Source organism: Mycena indigotica (genome assembly GCF_014461135.1).
Source record: "Mycena indigotica strain 171206Taipei chromosome Unknown Mind.scaff0001, whole genome shotgun sequence".
In the NCBI taxonomy this organism is placed as follows: domain Eukaryota; kingdom Fungi; phylum Basidiomycota; class Agaricomycetes; order Agaricales; family Mycenaceae; genus Mycena; species Mycena indigotica.
The window spans coordinates 4,017,919-4,035,515 of record NW_023503000.1 but is presented as its reverse complement, the minus strand read 5'-3'; the positions used below and the strand labels follow the sequence as shown (position 1 = coordinate 4,035,515).

General features: G+C 51.7%; 3 protein-coding genes across 3 annotated transcripts; 2 read left to right on the top strand and 1 right to left on the bottom strand.

Annotated features, from left to right (window-relative positions):
* Positions 1-49: 49 nt before the first annotated feature.
* Positions 50-1,008, top strand: MIND_00117400 (Glutathione S-transferase; the record flags this gene model as incomplete). Its single annotated transcript, XM_037358114.1, has 5 exons — positions 50-184; positions 229-400; positions 451-622; positions 671-785; positions 832-1,008. 5 exons carry the CDS (start codon positions 50-52, stop codon positions 1,006-1,008), a joined length of 771 nt encoding a protein of 256 aa, XP_037226024.1.
* A 576-nt stretch (positions 1,009-1,584) lies between these two features.
* MIND_00117300 (uncharacterized protein) lies at positions 1,585-3,160 on the top strand (the record flags this gene model as incomplete). The annotated part of the gene is made up of 9 exons (XM_037358113.1): positions 1,585-1,720; positions 1,796-1,802; positions 1,854-1,919; positions 1,993-2,179; positions 2,238-2,261; positions 2,314-2,392; positions 2,453-2,716; positions 2,783-2,883; positions 2,939-3,160. 9 exons carry the CDS (start codon positions 1,585-1,587, stop codon positions 3,158-3,160), a joined length of 1,086 nt encoding a protein of 361 aa, XP_037226023.1.
* Positions 3,161-16,049: 12,889 nt separating this feature from the next.
* Positions 16,050-17,389, bottom strand: MIND_00117200 (uncharacterized protein; the record flags this gene model as incomplete). The annotated part of the gene is made up of 2 exons (XM_037358112.1): positions 16,050-16,492; positions 16,543-17,389. 2 exons carry the CDS (start codon positions 17,387-17,389, stop codon positions 16,050-16,052), a joined length of 1,290 nt encoding a protein of 429 aa, XP_037226022.1.
* Positions 17,390-17,597: the final 208 nt, after the last annotated feature.

Sequence of the window (17,597 nt, the reverse complement as noted above, 5' to 3'; positions counted from 1 at the left end):
CCCTGATTTCCTATGGAGTTGCCGTCCCTCTTCCATTCCTGGCGCCAGCATGCACTTATCACCTCTCAAACAACGGCACAGTTATTTCGAATTCATCTCCAATTTGACACGACTCGGAAAACCACCGCTAGTAACTACTACCACCACCACACCAAACGAAACACCGATGCTCAAACTTCACGGAGTTGGTCATTTCATCACTATAACTTGGGCTGACGCGATGTGTAGGATGCTCGGTCGACCTGCACCAAGCGGGTAGCTACTATCCTTTTCGAGAAAGCCGCGCACTTCGAGCTTGTCCCAGTCGTCGGCGCGGCCAGCAAATCAGCCGAGTACAAGGCTACAATGCAACCCTTCGGACAAATCCCTGTGCTCGAAGACGACGGATACTTCCTTTACGGTGCCAGGTGGCTCACTGCGTGTCTATAACACCTTACATTGTATCAACAGAATCGCGCGCCATCGGACGCTATATTGCGGAAAAGTACCGCGACCAGGGCACAATGGGACTTATTCCAAACGGTGACTTGAAGGAAATGGGACGATTCGAGTGTGCATTGTCCATGGAAGCGACCCAGTTTCTTCCTGCGGAACTCCTCGCATACGAGGCTGCCTTCAAACCGTACAGAAGTACAGGATAGTTTATGGAGCTGTCACTAATATTTCGTAGATTCAAAGGCGGCAAGACGGACCCTGCGGAAGTCGCTCGTCTCACAAGCGAACTTGCAGCAAAACTCGATGCGTATGACCAAATTCTCGGCAAAACCAAATACCTTGCAGGAGATGTGAGTTTCTTAAATATTCCTCCGCGTCTCCTGATTGCGCTTCCAGTCGATCACTCTCGCCGACCTCTACCACATCCCGTACGCCGACATGTTGACCAACTTGCTCAAGAGCGACCTTCTCACCAACGAGGCTGCTCGTCCCAACGTTGCTCGCTGGTACCACGACATTACTTCGCGTCCAAGCTGGCTCGCGGTCAAAAACGGAGTGCCTGCGTCGGCGTGAAAGCACAAGGGCACTGACATTTGTTCGAATCGATATGATGTCGAGATATCGAGTTATGGATTATTGTGTAACCAGAATCTGATTATTTTTTTTGAATCATTTCCTGTTGATATGAGCATGCCAGTTTACTAGTAAGGTTTGTGCGGACTCAAAACAATGCAAAGGATATTATTAGCAAAGACCCAGGTGCTTACAAGTTCTGCCGAAGTTGGCCACGGCGCATGAGCCGTATATAGATAAGGAAAGGCGGAAACGAGGATCGTGGTATTAATAACCCTTCCCTCACTAAAGCTGACAGTGGGAGCGTCTGCACTGGCCCATAAACGTCGGCAGGTCCCAGCGGAGATTAAGTACATTCCATCGAATTCTCCTGCCTGCGGATTGAACAATCATCTGTGCAAACATAGCCAGCCCTGAACACAGTTGGAGTGATATAAGTGGAGGGATATAAGTGGAGTGATATAAGCTGAGCGGAACAACGAAACTTGAACGTATTGAACATTTTTAGACTTATCAGCAACTGAAACACAGTGATCATGATTTCCGTGATCATGATGTTCCCGGGCTCTATTGTCGATGAGGCTATATATCCGAACTCGACGGGAATGCGTAGACCAGTATTCTTCGGAGACTCCCACTAGTATGGCCAAGCTCGACATACCAAACCAGCTCATTGGGATTGCTTCTCTTTGGCCAACAACACTCATCTATGGTGCTTATTGTTCCATTTGTTAGATAAGAGTTCATTTCTAATCATCTTTTTGGTTTGTCTTGGTTTATGTTACAGGAGTGAAGTGAGTTAAGCCAATTTAAATCTGCCGACAAATGCTAAGGTTTCCTTGCAGCATTGCTATGTTTGTCATTTGCTGGGCAATCCTTGTAAAGAAACATTCCAGAGGTCAGCATTCTTGGTAAGTAGTTATCATACTTTATTCAAACCAAAAAATATTCATGGATCTCCTTATGCCTTTCCTTTTATAATAGGTTTTTGCTTAGTGCCATATCTGTCCAGTTCCTTCTCTCTACTGCACATATTATCTGTGCTCTGGGTGCTGCTGTGAATGCATTTACAGTTGTCAGTTCCACAGCACCAACAGCACAGTTAACTCAAGTGTGGATCTCACCACTTGGACGATGGACAAATGCACGACAGCTGATGCACACACTCAATGTGAGTCTTGTGCTACCTTTCCCTTTCAAATAGTGCAAACAGTCTTATTAGTCAACAGAACTTTATTGGTGATATTATTCTGGTAAGCCTACCACAAGTCATTTGTCCTATTTTTATGGTGTGTAAAATGGCAGATATGGCGCCTTTATGTTGTTTATGGGAACAATTGGTGGATAATCATTCTTCCTGTTTGTCTTGCAGGTGCCGAGGTTGGTATGTATAGTAATCCATCTTGCAGAAAGCACAGGAGAATTGATATGCTTATGTCCACAGCTTGCAACCTATATTCTATCATCACAACATTTGTCAATCCATCATTGATCATCAAATCCCTGATGGGTACTCGCAGCAATAGCTTTGATCAGGTTGTGATTGCTGGTTTCTCTCTGATGGCGGCTACCCAACTTGTTGTTACAACACTGTTGGCTATCAAAATTTACTCTGCATCACAAAGCCTTAGGAAACTGTCCAGAGTAGCAACCACTGGCAGGAATCTGTCTACTTATTCAGATATTATCTGGATGCTGGTAGAATCTGGTATGTTTCCTATCCAAGCCTTGAAATTATGAGATTAATCATCAAGTGATTTGTTAAAAAAAACAGGTTCTGTCATGGCAATAGTTGATTTGATTTGGCTGGCTTGCTGGAAACAGGGTCTTGGTGGAATATCTGAATGCATTCTTGCTATTCTTGGCCAACTCTCTGTGAGTGATACATTCGTATCCTTAATTGACATAATTGATAAAGAAGCTTGTTTAGCCACTGGTTTCATTTTCAATTATTGCACGCATTGGCTTACATTTAGCCTTTAATGGAGATACTAGTGCCTCTGGAAGTAAATCCCAGGGTTCCAGTACCTCAGCCACTCTTGAGTTTAGAGCACGGTCTGGGACCACAACCAGATCGGCTTTGACAGCAAGTGGCAGTGCTACTGAGTTGAAGCCTGTGTGGAAGGAAGAAACACAAGGGGAAATAGTATGATCATTAGGCCTTGGCTGACTAGTCTGTTTGTTGTGTCTGTACTTGTCAGGGGAACCCCCGCTTCGGCCTCCTTCGGACCCTCCGAACGCATCCGAGGCGCATCCGACCGGCGCCCCCTCGGACGCTCCGACCCACCCCGACCATCGTCCACGGCCTCCTTCGCCCGCACAATCACCGATCCGTCAAGACCCTCCCAACGATCACCTTGGGACAGAGCCTGCGACGCCGCTCAGGCCTTCTGCGCTCTACGTCGGCAGTTACGGACGACCAGTATATAGTTGGCGCCCTAGCAGGCGGACCCTTAGAGTTTCTTCTCTTTGGATCCTCCCCTGCTAGGTCGGTCCCTCCATGTATTTCCTGTAGTCTTATTCACGCTTTGGATCCTCCCCTGCTAGGCTTTCGTCGGAGTCTCCAGGGTTGCCCTTACAGCAGAAGAAACTCTCTACGGGATTAACCGGTCAAGATTGCCAGGTTTGGTGCTGACTCAGGCTCGGAGTACGAGTCCGTACCCCCCTCGTCACCGCCCCTGCCACTTGACCCCTCCTCCTCTGCTCTTGTCGTCTTTACGCCCGCTATGTCTACCGGAGCTGCTCCGGCTGACGCGCGCATGGACGCCACTTGAGGCGAAACTAGACAACCTCACCAATCTCCTCACCCACCTTGCTTCCCAGGCTTCCGCTGCCGCACCACCTCCGGCAGCTCCCGAACCGCCTCGGCATCTCCGAATGCCCCGACGCGGATGCGTTATTTGGTGACATTACTGTCGCCTCAAAACTGGTCTTACGACCAAACCCCCCGTTTGCGTTTAACGGAGATCGCAAACGCGGCCGCGCCTTCCTATACGGGTCAAAACCTACGCTCGGCTTGCCCCGGAGGCCTTCGTAGTTAACGGAGAGCCGAGCGAAGAAAAGGCCGTCCGCTACGCCATGTCCTATATGGCGGAGGGACCTGCTCAACAATGGGCAGAGCGTCATGGGAGCAAAAACCCCTTCCCCTTCCCTCGGTGGAGCCAGTTCCTCTCCGAGTTTCGCCTTCGGTTCGTCGAGGAGAACGAACAGGACCTCGCGCTCGCTAAGTTGGAAAGCGGGGTTATCACATGGGAACGCGGGATGTCTACGGATACACCGACGACTTCGAGGACTTGATGGACCTCGCTGGCTCAAGACGCGTTGGTTAAGGTAACCAAGTACCGCCACGGACTTGACCCCTTGATCAACAACGGCATCACCTCTTCGAACGACCCCCCAGACCTCCGTGACTATCTGGGCTGGCGCACTCGGGCTTTCCGACAATATGAAGCCCTGGTGCGAGCGAAGCTCATTAAGGGAACGGCTACCCCGCGGACCGCTTCGGGAGCCCCGGCGGCGCCTTCCCCATCACTCGTTCGGCAACTCCGTTCCCCATCCGCCCGGTGGCCCCCCTGTGCCACCCGGCCCGCGCCCCGTCCCGGTACCTCCGGCTCCCGTCCCTATGGAGCTGGATCGTACTAGGGCTCGGGGTGCCCCTCGTCGAGCCTGCTTCAGATGCGGCGACCCCAACCATTTGGCTCGGGACTGTCCGCTCCCCGCCGACGTCCGCCATGTGGACATCCTCGACGAGGTAATCCAGCAACTTGGCGATGAGATGCTGGGAGAGCTGCTTGCGCGGTTGTCCGATACTGCGGCCTTAGCGGAGGCGCATTCGGAGGCTCCGGCAGAGGATTTTGTCCCCGCGACGAGTGACTGGTGTGCCCTCGTTCGCGTCCATAAATCGTTTCACTTGTTTGTATGATGAATCAACTCCCTTGCCCTACAACGAGCCCGAAACGAAAGACGCACCCTCTGCCCCCTCCGAAGCCCCCCGTTCGGATTCGCCGACTTGCCTGGGAGAAAAAGCTACCTGGCAGTTATACCATCTCTGCCGCTCCTGGCGTTAACTCGCTGCACCTCCCCCTTGAACTTGAGTCCACTGCGAACGCGCTCAAGCTCTCCCTCTCGGGTCTGGTCGACTGCGGAGCTACCTGGACTTTATCGACACAGAATATGTCAACCGGAATAATGTGCCAGTCCGAAATCTCTCAGTACCCATCCCGGTCTACAACGTCGACGGCACCCCCAATGATGCTGGGTCTATTCGCCAAATCGCGGACCTCGTTCTACGGTACAACGGACACTCCGAACGCGTTCAGCTGGCTGTAACCCACCTTGGGAAACAGGACCTGATACTCGGATACTCCTGGCTCAAAAAGCATAACCCCGAGATCAACTGGGAAACAAAGGAGGTGAAAATGAGTCGTTGCCCCCGCAGCTGCTCTACCTGCCGTGACGAAGAGCGGACCGAACGCGCTGAGGTTCGGGCGGCTCCGACTCCTTAAATCACGACTACTTGCGGGCGCCTTCCCCACCGTTTGCGCTATCGATATCGCTGGCCCAGATGATGCTGACGACGAGCTCGGAGCTGCTTGGACCCTCCGGAGCCCTCACCAGATCTCGACGGCGACGAGCATCTTGAAGACGGCGACCGCATCTTCTACACCTCCTTTCGCCCAGTTGAGGAGATCCGCCTGGCAGTACAGTGTCCCAACGCCTTGCAGAGGCCTTCGCCCGTAACTCGGCCCCTCCGCCTGCGGAGATCCCGGACTGGGCCAAGGAGTTCCAAGACGTCTTCGACAAGGAGTCCTTTGACACGTTACCAGAACGAAGGGCTTGGGACCACGCTATCGAACTCGTCCCCGACGCGAAAGCCCGCTAACTGCAAGGTGTATCCGATCTCCCCCTCGAACAGCGCGAACTTGACGAGTTCATCGAGGAAGGACTTGCCACAGGCCGTATTCGCCCTTCGAAATCTCCGATGGCCTCCCCCGTCTTCTTCGTTAAGAAAAAGGACGGAGGGCTTCGGTTTGTCCAGGACTACCGCGCCCTCAACGCAATGACGATTAAGAACCGGTACCCCCTTCCGTTGATTAACGACCTTATCAACAGGCTCAAGGGCGCTCGTTACTTCACCAAACTCGGCGTTCGCTGGGGTTTTAATAACGTCCGGATTAAAGAAGGAGACGAGTGGAAGGCGGCCTTTCGGACTAACCGAGGGTTGTTCGAACCTTTGGTGATGTATTTCGGCCTGACAAACTCCCCGCGACATTCCAAACGATGATGAATGACATTTTCCAGGATCTCATTCTCTCAGGCGACGTTATGATCTACCTCGACGACATCCTTATCGCACATTCGGACCTCCGCAAGCACCGCGAGATCGTCCGGGAGGTCCTTCGGCGGCTCCGAATGCACAAGTTGTACCTTCGCAAGGAAAAGTGCGACTTGAGAAATCGTCAATCGAGTACTTGGGGGTCATTATCTCGCACAACCATGTCGAAATGGACCCCGTTAAGGTCGCCGGAGTCTCCGCATGGCCTCCGCCCGAAAACAAGAAGGACGTTCAGCAGTTCCTGGGGTTTGCTAATTTCTACCGCAGGTTCATTCGGGATTTCTCGGCCCTGGCGCAACCTCTCTTTGCGCTCACCAAGAAAGACCAGAAATGGACCTGGGGAGACGCCGAAGCCGCCGCCTTTCAAGCCATCAAGGACGCGGTCGTATCAGAACCTGTCTTAGCGATCCCGGACGACTCTCGGCCTTTCCGACTTGAAGCAGACAGCTCAGATTATGCGACGGGGCGGTTCTTTCACAACAATCCGCCCCGGACGGGAAGTGGCACCCTGTAGCGTTCTATTCCAAAAGCTTAAATGATGTCCAGCGCAACTACGAGATTCACGACAAGGAGATGCTCGCGATCATCCGCGCACTCGAGGAGTATCGGCATTTCCTCGAGGGCGCCGCGCATCCGGTTGAGATCTGGACTGACCATAAGAACTTGGAATACTTCCGAAAGGCGCAACACCTTAATCGTCGGCAAGCCCGATGGTCGCTGTACCTTTCCAGGTTTGACTTTACGCTGCACCACGTCCCAGGTCGCCAGATGGGCCGTCCCGATGCTCTCTCCCGCCGGCCTGACCACGGTATCTCCGACGACAACTCGGATGTCACCCTCTTACGCCCCGAACTGTTCCACGTTCGCGCGCTTGAGGCCGTCACTGTCTCTGGGCCTGGCTCCGAACTTGTCCGCGACATCAAGGAAGCGCTATCCGGTGAGCCTGACCTAGAGGAACCCGTCGCACTTGCGGCTCGGCAACTCTTGAAGGTCCGAGGTCAAGCTCGGGGCCCCCGCTCATCGCGTTCGGACGAGTGGGCCGTCTCAGGCGACCTCCTGTACTTCCGCGGCAAGGTCGTAGTCCCCAAAGACAAAGACCTGAGGAGGCGCATTATAGAGCTCTGCCACGACACGCGTGTCGCCGGACATGCCGGGCGGTTCAAGACCCTGGAGTTGGTTTCGGCGCAACTACTGGTGGCCACAGATGTCCCGCCATATCGGACGCTACGTCGCGACCTGCGACTTATGCTGTCGTCACGAAGGCCCTCCGAAGGCTTCCGCATGGGGAGCTACATCCAACCGAAGTCCCCCGAGCGCTGGCACACCGTCACTGTGGACTTCATCGTCGAGCTCCCCGAGGCCCATGGGTATGACGCGGTTATGGTAGTGGTTGACGCCCTCGGGAAACGCGCTCACTTCACCGAATGCCATACGACAATAGACGCGGTCGGAGCTGCCCGCTTGTACTATCGGAACGTCTGGAGACACCACGGAACCCCCGAGAAGTACATTTCGGACCGTGGTTCGCAGTTCATCGCTGACTTCACGCGCGAACTCTGGCGCTTAATTGGCGTCAAGCCGGCTACCTCTACGGCTTACCACCCGCAGACCGACGGACAAACCGAACGCGTTAACCAGGAGCTCGAGCAGTACATCCGAATCTTCACCAACTACCAACAAGACGACTGGGACGAGCTTATCCCTGCCGCTGAGTTCGCCTATAACAACCACGTTCACTCCTCCACTCAACAGGTACCCTTTATGACGGACACTGGCCGGCTCCCCCGAATGGGTTTCGAGCCGGGCACCCGCTCAGAGTTGGAGTCAGTGAACGAGTTTCGCTGATCGGATAGCGAACGGCGTCTCCGAGGCGAAGGCCGCGCTCGTCAAAGCCAAAGACGAGTATAAACGGTACTACGATCGGAGACGATCGGACGCTCCGAATATTCAAGTTGGTGATAAGGTTTGGTTAGATGCCTCTGACATCAGAACAACTCGGCCCTCCGAGAAGTTCTCCCACAAGCGCCTCGGACCGTTCAAGGTGCTCGCAGAGGTTAGCAAAGGTGCCTACAAGCTCGACCTCCCCCCGCTTACTCCAAGCTCCACCCCGTCTTCCCCGTTGTTAAACTCGAGCTCGCTCAGGACGACCCCTTCAATGGACGACCCGGCTACGACGAACCGCCCCGAACTAGAGGACGGAGTCCCCGAATGGGAAGTCGAGGAAATCTTGGATGCCAGGATAAGGTATAAGCGTCTTAACTACTTCGTCAGGTGGAAAGGCTACGATGCTTCGCACGACTCGTGGGTTCGGTTCGACCGTGTCTTCGCGCCAGACAAAATTGCGGACTTCTATCGGAGGTACCCAGGTAAACCACGGCACATCGCCTCAGCGACCTTCGACTCCTTGCCCTTCCGAACTATGCGTCGGGGACGCCGCATTCAAAGGGGGGTGATGTCAGGGGAACCCCCGCTTCGGCCTCCTTCGACCCTCCGAACGCATCCGAGGCGCATCCGACCGGCGCCCCCGGACGCTCCGACCCACCCCGACCATCGTCCCACGGCCTCCTTCGCCCGCACAATCACCGATCCGTCAAGACCCTCCCAACGATCACCTTGGGACAGAGCCTGCGACGCCGCTCAGGCCTTCTGCGCTCTACGTCGGCAGTTACGGACGACCAGTATATAGTTGGCGCCCTAGCAGGCGGACCCTTAGAGTTTCTTCTCTTTGGATCCTCCCCTGCTAGGTCGGTCCCTCCGTGTATTTCCTGTAGTCTTATTCACGCTTTGGATCCTCCCCTGCTAGGCTTTCGTCGGAGTCTCCAGGGTTGCCCTTACAGTACTAGCAGAAGCCTTAAATTTGATAGACTACCAATGTGACAAAGATTGGCTAGATACTAGTGTTCTTGATAGCCAAAGAATAAATTCCCAAAAAGGAAAGAGAAAAAGAGAGCCTACCTAGGAATTGCACATGTCCTACCATACATCTCAGATCTGCTATACAATATTGACAAATTTGCTGTCCCAACTGTCTACAATTCTTTCTGGCGTCCGGCGCTTGAATCGCCATCCAAGATACTGTTGGCTAAATTTCCTTTTTTTTTTCTTTTTGTATTTTCTCTCTGGTGTAAGCATTCTCTGGCCCTGGTTCTTGTGACTAATCCAGATACTAGATCCAAAAAAGGTTTATTTTCATTACTGATTGCCAGTGTCACATCACGGCAAGCCTGCCGTGAAGTATTCCCAGTGATTATCAACTGACACAAACAATTGGACAACCCTTATATTGTCTCTATATATGTATATTAACCCGTAGAATTGACAAAACATATACAAAGCTTAAGTGTCTTCACTCCTTCCATATCTCTAGCTACCATTGACACCAGGATAGAATCAAAGAAATAAATTCACTTTTACCCAAGTTTTATTTTCTTGTGGACAGATTTATGAATTGTTCTACCTTGGAGATTCACAAATAATAGCAGTAATACTCAATAAACTATTCCCTGTATAGACCTGCATTTTTATCTAGGGCACCCAGGTCATAAACTGTAATTTTCTTACATTACTCAATAATTATAGTATGGAAAAATGCCAGACTTAGGACATTCCAAGGTATCATGGATATCTGACCACACACTAATTACCTTGCATGCTACATTCTGTCAATGAAAAATTTAATCAGTAAACAAGTGTAAATAACAAAACCAAACAGATCCAAATATATTTGTCATCCACTTGCTTACTCCATGTATCTTATCTATCTATCTCTGGCTCTGTGTAGCATTTGTTGTTGAAAACAGCCATTCTTGACTTCATCTCCCCCATTGAGTTCTTGCCCTTTCACTAAACTCCCACTTGTCAGCTACCCACAGGTAAATCTGGGATGGCCTGCATCTGTCCCCACTGATGGCCTGGGCCCATGACCATGAGTTTAGCTAGTGGGCCACAAATGGCTTGCTTTCCCAAGGTCCACCTATCTGTGATGGGGGGGGGGCTGACACTGTTGCTGTTGGGTTAGGTCCCGACAATGACATCCGGGCTCTTTAAAGTTGGCGCTTTGGCATCATTGATGGCCTTCAGTCACGACTGCCAGGGGCCTGTGTACCGAGTAGCCAGGACCGGCGGGCATGCAGGTTCAGGCTACCAGGACCGCACTGGGCAGAGGTCTTTCCTCATGGCCCATCACAGGGCAACTATGACCATCACTATGACATCGTCAGCAGAATCCGGTTGCCAATTCCAAAGCTATAGATGGTTCTTATGTGTAGTCTCAAGAGATTCGTATACCTGTGCCTGCAGTTCTTTCTGTCAATTCATTTGTCTGTGCTCATAGTGAGGTGCCAGGTGCTATAGGATCATCCAGGGATCAACTCACAATGTAAATTTCAGAACTTGATGATTTTGACTTATTTGAACTGGTCTTGGAGAGGAACTCTAACCAACAAGCAATAAGGTGTGTAAGTCCTAATTCTCTCACTCACCTCTATAGGTTTATGTCTATGATAGCAGAGCTTATGTCCCATTTGATCTCTCTCAGTACTGTAAGATGCGGCAGAGAACTATTAGAGTCCAACACAATAGTGGCAGTCATCCTCACCGTCAACCACTATAGGACTGGAAATAGGATACTATTTCAATTAGTTCATCAGAGGGTCTGCCGTGTGACACCCCTGACAGATTCAAATTTTTGTCAGCAATGAAGTTATAATATATGACTGACAAATTCTTTTATTGCATGGAGACTGCAGCCCTGCAGGGCTGCTCCTGCCATTACCCAGGCTATTTTACTGGCCTCATCAAGCCTCTGTGTGGCATGTGACTGATGAAATGAATAAAATACTACACTATCTCTTTCAACCTAAACATGCTAGTTATATCATCAGATCCTATGTACAATCCTCCCAAAGGAGAGTGTCACGGATAAGACCCGGCCTGTCCTCTCCGGGCGCTGGTGTCGGGCCACCACGGGCCCGTAACACGCAGCACGTGATGACGGGGAACATGCGCCCCAGTAGGAGGAATGCACACGTGAGAAGCATGTGACCGAGAACGACGGCGTCAAGCTGTTGCCGAGCCCAACTCGACACCAGGGGTTGGGGAGGAGTGCTAGGAGGTTAGGAGTAGCGCCTGGCCCGCAAGGGATGTCCGATCGTCCCCTCTGCAGCCAGGAACAGGAGAGGAGGAGGAGGAGGAGGAGAGGCCATGGTGTCCGATTACCCCTTTGCGGGCCTGCGTATATAAGGCGCGATAGTGTACCATGAACTATATCGCTTAGATCGTCTGAAGAACTACCTTACTCCGTGCAAGGAGGTGCCAGCGACTTATCAGGCTGTTATATCCGTGCCGACTCCGCAAGCCTAAGTTGGATTAATGCCACTCAAATCACTCTCACTCCGTTCCGGATTATTGAGATAAGGAAAATTACTATTCTATTTTACATAACGACTCTAATCTTCATCGTTTTCGTTTCCGTCGCAGGTGTCTCCGTCTCCGCTACTCGGCTCTTCCCTTCCCTTTATCAACCCTCGCCGGGGGCTCCTCGTCCACATCTATTGCATCTTCTTCGACCTCCTCCTCGTACGGCTCGCCCTCAGCATCCTCCGACTCCAACTCGCCCTCAGCATCCTCCGACTCCGACTCCTCTGCGTCCCGGCATTTCTGGCCTTCTCGCTGGATGAAAACATCCCAGTGCTCCAGGGTTTTGTCGATCCCCTGTATGCGTTCGGCCAGCTGTTCGGGTGTGGTCGCCGAGTTGATAGCGCCTACGTTGAAGCGCAGCTCGCAACCAAGGTTTTGGAGTCCCATGATCACGCGGCTGAGCTGCCGGTGATCTGTTTGCTGACGCATCAGTAGATCAGCCAGCATAGCGGAAACTCCCGCATTGCTGAGCGTCAAAACTGGCAACTCCGCTGGCGTTTCCGCTGGCGACTCCGCTGGCGTCTCCACAGGAGCCTCCTCCTCAACCACTCTGGGCACCATGACCCGTACCCGCGAGTGTCCCGCAACCTTCTTCTTCTTCCCCTTCTCCTTGACCATCCCTGCTTCCTTCTCGTCTTTGCGGAAGCGCAACAGTGGGTTTCCGTCCTCGCAACAGGCTTTCAGCTTCCGGCAGTTATCGCAAGACGTCTTCCCATGCCACGTTGTGTTGGCCTTGGGATCGCTCCATACGCATTTTTTCCCCGTCTTGATACATTTGGCGCATTTCTCTACCAAATCGGGTCAGGTTTATAATCCAGAACTCAAAACCGTACTCACTTTCTCCTTCTGCATCGCCTCCTGCATCGGACCCATCAGTCTGGGCCTTTTCGGCTTTCTCGGTGTTCTCGGTTTTTTCCGCCTTTCTGGGTTCTTCGGCCACATCAGCCAGCTCAGGCTCCGCGGATGACTCGACATGTTACACTTTCTAGGCTGATCACTGATGACAGTGGCATATTTGATCCCATCATCAATTTCTGATGATATCATCAACCTCTACCACATCACACCAACCAACCCCAAATGAAGGCTAGCACAGCCTTACCATATTTGGTTAGATGATATCATCCATCAATCCATCAATGACTCAGACTGAGTCATATCAATCCGAGTCAGAGTGAGTCATGATGTGAGTCAGGGTGAGTCGGTATGAGTCAGAGTGAGTCAGTATTAGTCAGCCTGGAATTAGTATATAAGTAGGACGCTGGTGGCCTTCTGCCCCCAGCGCTTTTATTCTCTTTTCCCTCCTACCTCTTGGGAAATAGTCATCTGGTTGTATCATACCTATCAATACAACTTGATCTCATCATCAACCACTACGAAAAGTTAGATCATTTGATCATCCATTAAGTTGGCCTATCATTTGATCCAGCTTTGTTTGTGACACGACACGCCGCATGACACGTCGGCCGACGCGGGCATTGGCTTCCGCTTCTTCGGCACGCGTCAGTGGCACAAATCCGCGCTCACGGCGAGCTTTGACCCGCTCTCTGGCCTTTTCGGCCTGGGCCCGGCGCCAACGTTCCTGATCCTCAGCCCCTTCCGCCTCCTTTTTCTTGCCCTCGGCCTCATTATTCTGGCCTTGGGATCTGACCACCTGTTGATCCTCGGCGCGGCTTCGGTGGTGCTCTGCCGCCATCTCTAGCAGCGCGTTGTGGTCTGCTGGTGTCCACTGCAACGGCGCCACCACGGACCTGTGCTCTGACGACTCCTCGTTTATCGGCTCGTTGTCAATCGGATCGTCGGGATCGTATGATTCCGACCGACCACCCGGTGACGGTGCTCTGGGAGCCGTCTCCGCCAGTAGCGCACGAAGCGTTTCCGCCCTGCGCCCAAGTTCCTCCAGCTCCCTCTGCACATCTACGGCGTCGGTTACGACCCGACGGTAACGCGTCAGCCAAGGGGTCTCGGTCCGTCCCACCGACCCATCCGCCCACCCTTTCCGTCTCCGACAGCTCTTCGACCTGCTCCACCGCTTCTGAGAAGAGATTCTTACTCTTCTTCGGAGTTTTGGCGTTTTGGCGTTTTGGCGTTTTGGCGGCATGGTGGGAAGTGGACAAGTTAGAGAGATTGATGTCAATCGGTGACGTGCTTCTTGTCAACCCTTTCCTTTTCCGTCCTCCTTGCTATTATCACGTTCTCACCGGCTTCCTCGGTGATCTCGGCCTCTCCGGCTTTCGACTCAAAATTTTCACAAGTCCAACTCTGACTCCGACTCTCTCTGATTCCGACTCCTACCTCTATGACCATTGCTCCTGTTTCTTGTGGGCAAGAAACGCAAGAGGGGGATACTGTTATATCCGTGCCGACTCCGGCAGTCCGTCTCCGATATCGACTCCGGTATTTGGTTTTTACGCAATGAAGATTTACTGAGCGTTTCCAATTACTCCGACTTATAATCTATGCAATCATCTATGCCTTGTTCCTCATATGCAACTCCTCTTCTACTTTACTTGACCTTGTTCTAATCTCGTTACTTACTTTGTTATCCATTATTCCGTTTCCGTTACTTCTCGTACTATAAATACTTTGATATATTACTACATACTTCAGTTTGTAAATTAACGTTGCTGGTCTCTATCTCCCAGCGTCGTCTCGACTCCGCTCTTCTCTTCTTGTCTTGTCTTGGTCAACTGGAAGCCCCAGTCACCCAAACATCCTTCTGTGGTGTTCCGCCCCCAAGTGCTCTCCGACTTCGATTCCGTTTCCGACTTCGACTCCGTCTCCGGTCCTTTGGTCGACACGGCACTTAACCGTATTTACAAACTCACTTCCTTTTGACCATGTCAAACGTACGCCTCTCTTCTGACAACATTGACCCCGCCAATACTGGTCAACGGCGTTCATCCCGCTTCTACAAACAAATGGTTCCTCTCACTTCGCCTATGGCGAACTTCACCTACAACGCACTTGAGCAGGGGGGAATCCTTAGAGAACAAGCCAAGGAGCTCTCTGCTCAGGTGCACTACTATATACTAGTGACCAGAGTAATGATAAAGTGACTGCATAGTGATGAACGACGCATGGGAGAGGTCAGGTGTCGCTAATGGACCTAGGTGAGTGTCAAGTAGCCCTTGAAGCTCCGGAGAGGCAGGTTTGGGACCGTGATGCCAAGGGAAGAGCCCAGGCATCCTTAGAAGGCCCAGGAAGGGCTTTGGGGGGTCCAGGCTGCCTCTGGGCATCTCCGCATGTGACCGTGACCATGACAACCGGAATCGGAATTGATTGTCAGGGTGCAGGAATACAGAGAAGCGGGTGGAGACATGGAGACACGAGTGGAGAGGCGGCGCTTGATGGGATCAAGTGACGGCATCAGGGCTTCCCCTGACAATACTGTAGTATTTTACTCAATCCGAATGCCATTTTTGGCGTGACATCACATAGGAAATTTGCAATTTGTATGATGGCATCAAATTGCCTAATTAGGCAACTTTAGGCGCTGGATGGAAAATTGTGATAAATTACCATTTTGGGAAGGGATTTTTGAAGATTTGCTGTAACATATGAAAGAAATTCGCATAAATTGACAGGTGTGACATGTGACATGTGAATTGAGTAAAATACTACAGCACACATTTGATATGCATTCTGTCCTGTACATGAATATCACTGCTATAATTCAAAAATATTTAGGTGGGAAATGTTGCTGGGAATATATAAAGTTTAGAAATTAATTCTTTGTTGTCCACAAAACTTTGAGTTTTCGCCTAAAAAAATGCTTACTTGGCTGGGGTAAAAGGATTTCCAGGACCAAAAGATTTAATGTTTTTCAATAAGTTTGTATAATTCCCAGTAATGTTTCCCACCTAAACATTTTAAATTTTGAATCACAGCTGTGATTATATAATATTTTGTGGGAGGCAGGCAAGGTCCCCCGCCCACAGCACATAAGGCATTTCAGCTGAATCCATTATCATTTCAATGCCCAGTAGCACAATGGAGATTCTGTATCACATGGATGACCCAAATAAATACTACTATTACTAATTTCAGTATCCACAGTATCTACCAGCAACACCAGTAGCCCACAGATGTGATCCAGCTAGACATCCCAGCTTAATCCCCCATCTGGCTCCAGATGACTTCCACCTGATTTCCCGCAGATTTGCCGAGCTGGAAATTCCAGCTGAAATTTCAAATCTATGTTTGTCTGTATCTCAGCACTCTTACATAAGGGTTCGGCTAGGTTATAGGTTTGGCATGCTACAGTTGCATTAGATTTGAAAACATATCATTCGGCTTGCTCCGTCTCCTTCAAGAATCCAAACATCGCGGCACGCACATCGTCTCGTTCCATCGCACCCGCCGGGTATCTGTCCTCGTCGAGAAACAAAACATGCGCCACGCCCGTGCCCGCCCATCGCGTTGCCCACTGCGGAGAGTACGCCTCCAGCGCCTCGTCCGGGGAGCGTCCCGTGAACTCGGGCACGCGCACAGTCAGATTCGTCAGCGTCTTGAATCTGTCCTGCGCGACCAGCTCCGAGAATTCGACCACTTGGTCGGGGATGCGGCAGCTGCACGGATGGTTGAACTCCCAGTACGGCCAGTCTTTGAAGGAGATTTCGACGGCGGCGATGGACGGGCTGGATACGGATGAAAGGGCGGCGAGGAGCGCGGCTACGTGGTGCTGATTGATGTACAATGTCTCCAGTTTGGTGAGCGGACTGAGATCGACTCGATTCTAAGTGAGCCTGGGAATAAGGAGAAGAAAAAAGCACACGCACTGTCGCCCTGGCTGATATTCGAGACACGCTCCACATCGCTAATGTCTGCGTCCGACTCCTCGTACTTGATTTGAATGCGGAACGTCCGCAGAGACTTGCTTTGAGCCTTCAAAAAGGCATTCAAGTTGGACACTGGGCCCCAGCCAGAATGATACTCGAAGAACGACACGATGTCGAGGGTTTCGAGATGCATGGCATCGTCTCCAAGGGTGAGGAGCCACGCAATAAACTTGTCGACTTCTGCGGCGAGGAAACGGAGTTGGAGAGTTGAAAGATGGTGAAAGGAATGTGGAGAAGAGAGATCTGTGAAAGCGCAAGGTGTCGTCAGGTATGACGGCCGTGAAAAAAGCGACAGGCTTCGCAAGTGCGGAAAGGAAGTCACCAACGCCAACGGGTCTGAAAGGAAGTGAGTAGTGCCGTTGTAGACGAGTTCTCGGAGATGGGGAAAGTGCTGAGCAATCCAAGCGAGGGGTTTTGGCTCGCTCTCCATGTCGATGAAGAGCAGCTTGCGAATGGGGGAAGAGCCAAGCAGCTCGATGATATTCTGGATTAGCTGGGCTTCCCAGTCGGCCTGAACCGCAATCAGGACATCTTGGATACCGGGAAGCATGGTACACAGCGGCGAGCGAGACAACTGGAGGAATGGGCGGGCAGTATCGCGGATTCCGGTGGTGGACCCGCGATGGCGGACAAGACTGAGGGTAATCCGCTGAAAAAGGTGGTAGCGTGTGGCAGGCACCCATTGGCGGGCGACGAGGCTGCTCTGGAGGAGGCTTGCGCGGTCATCGTGCAGAAAGTCGAGGATTGCGTCGACGAGCTCCTGGGCGAGGGAAGCAACGGCGGACATTGGTAATCGTCATCGTCGTGACAAAACAAGGAGAGTTGATGCCGGGTTTCCGGTTGCTGGTTCCGATTTCAAGGATGTTCATTGTTCAATGACCACCACAAGAACCATCACCTCCTCAACTCTTGCAAGACAACTCGTTGTTTTCACTGCTGGGCCAACTCCCATCTGTTACGCTCAGCGCCACGGCTTCCTGAAGACTCAAGCTGTT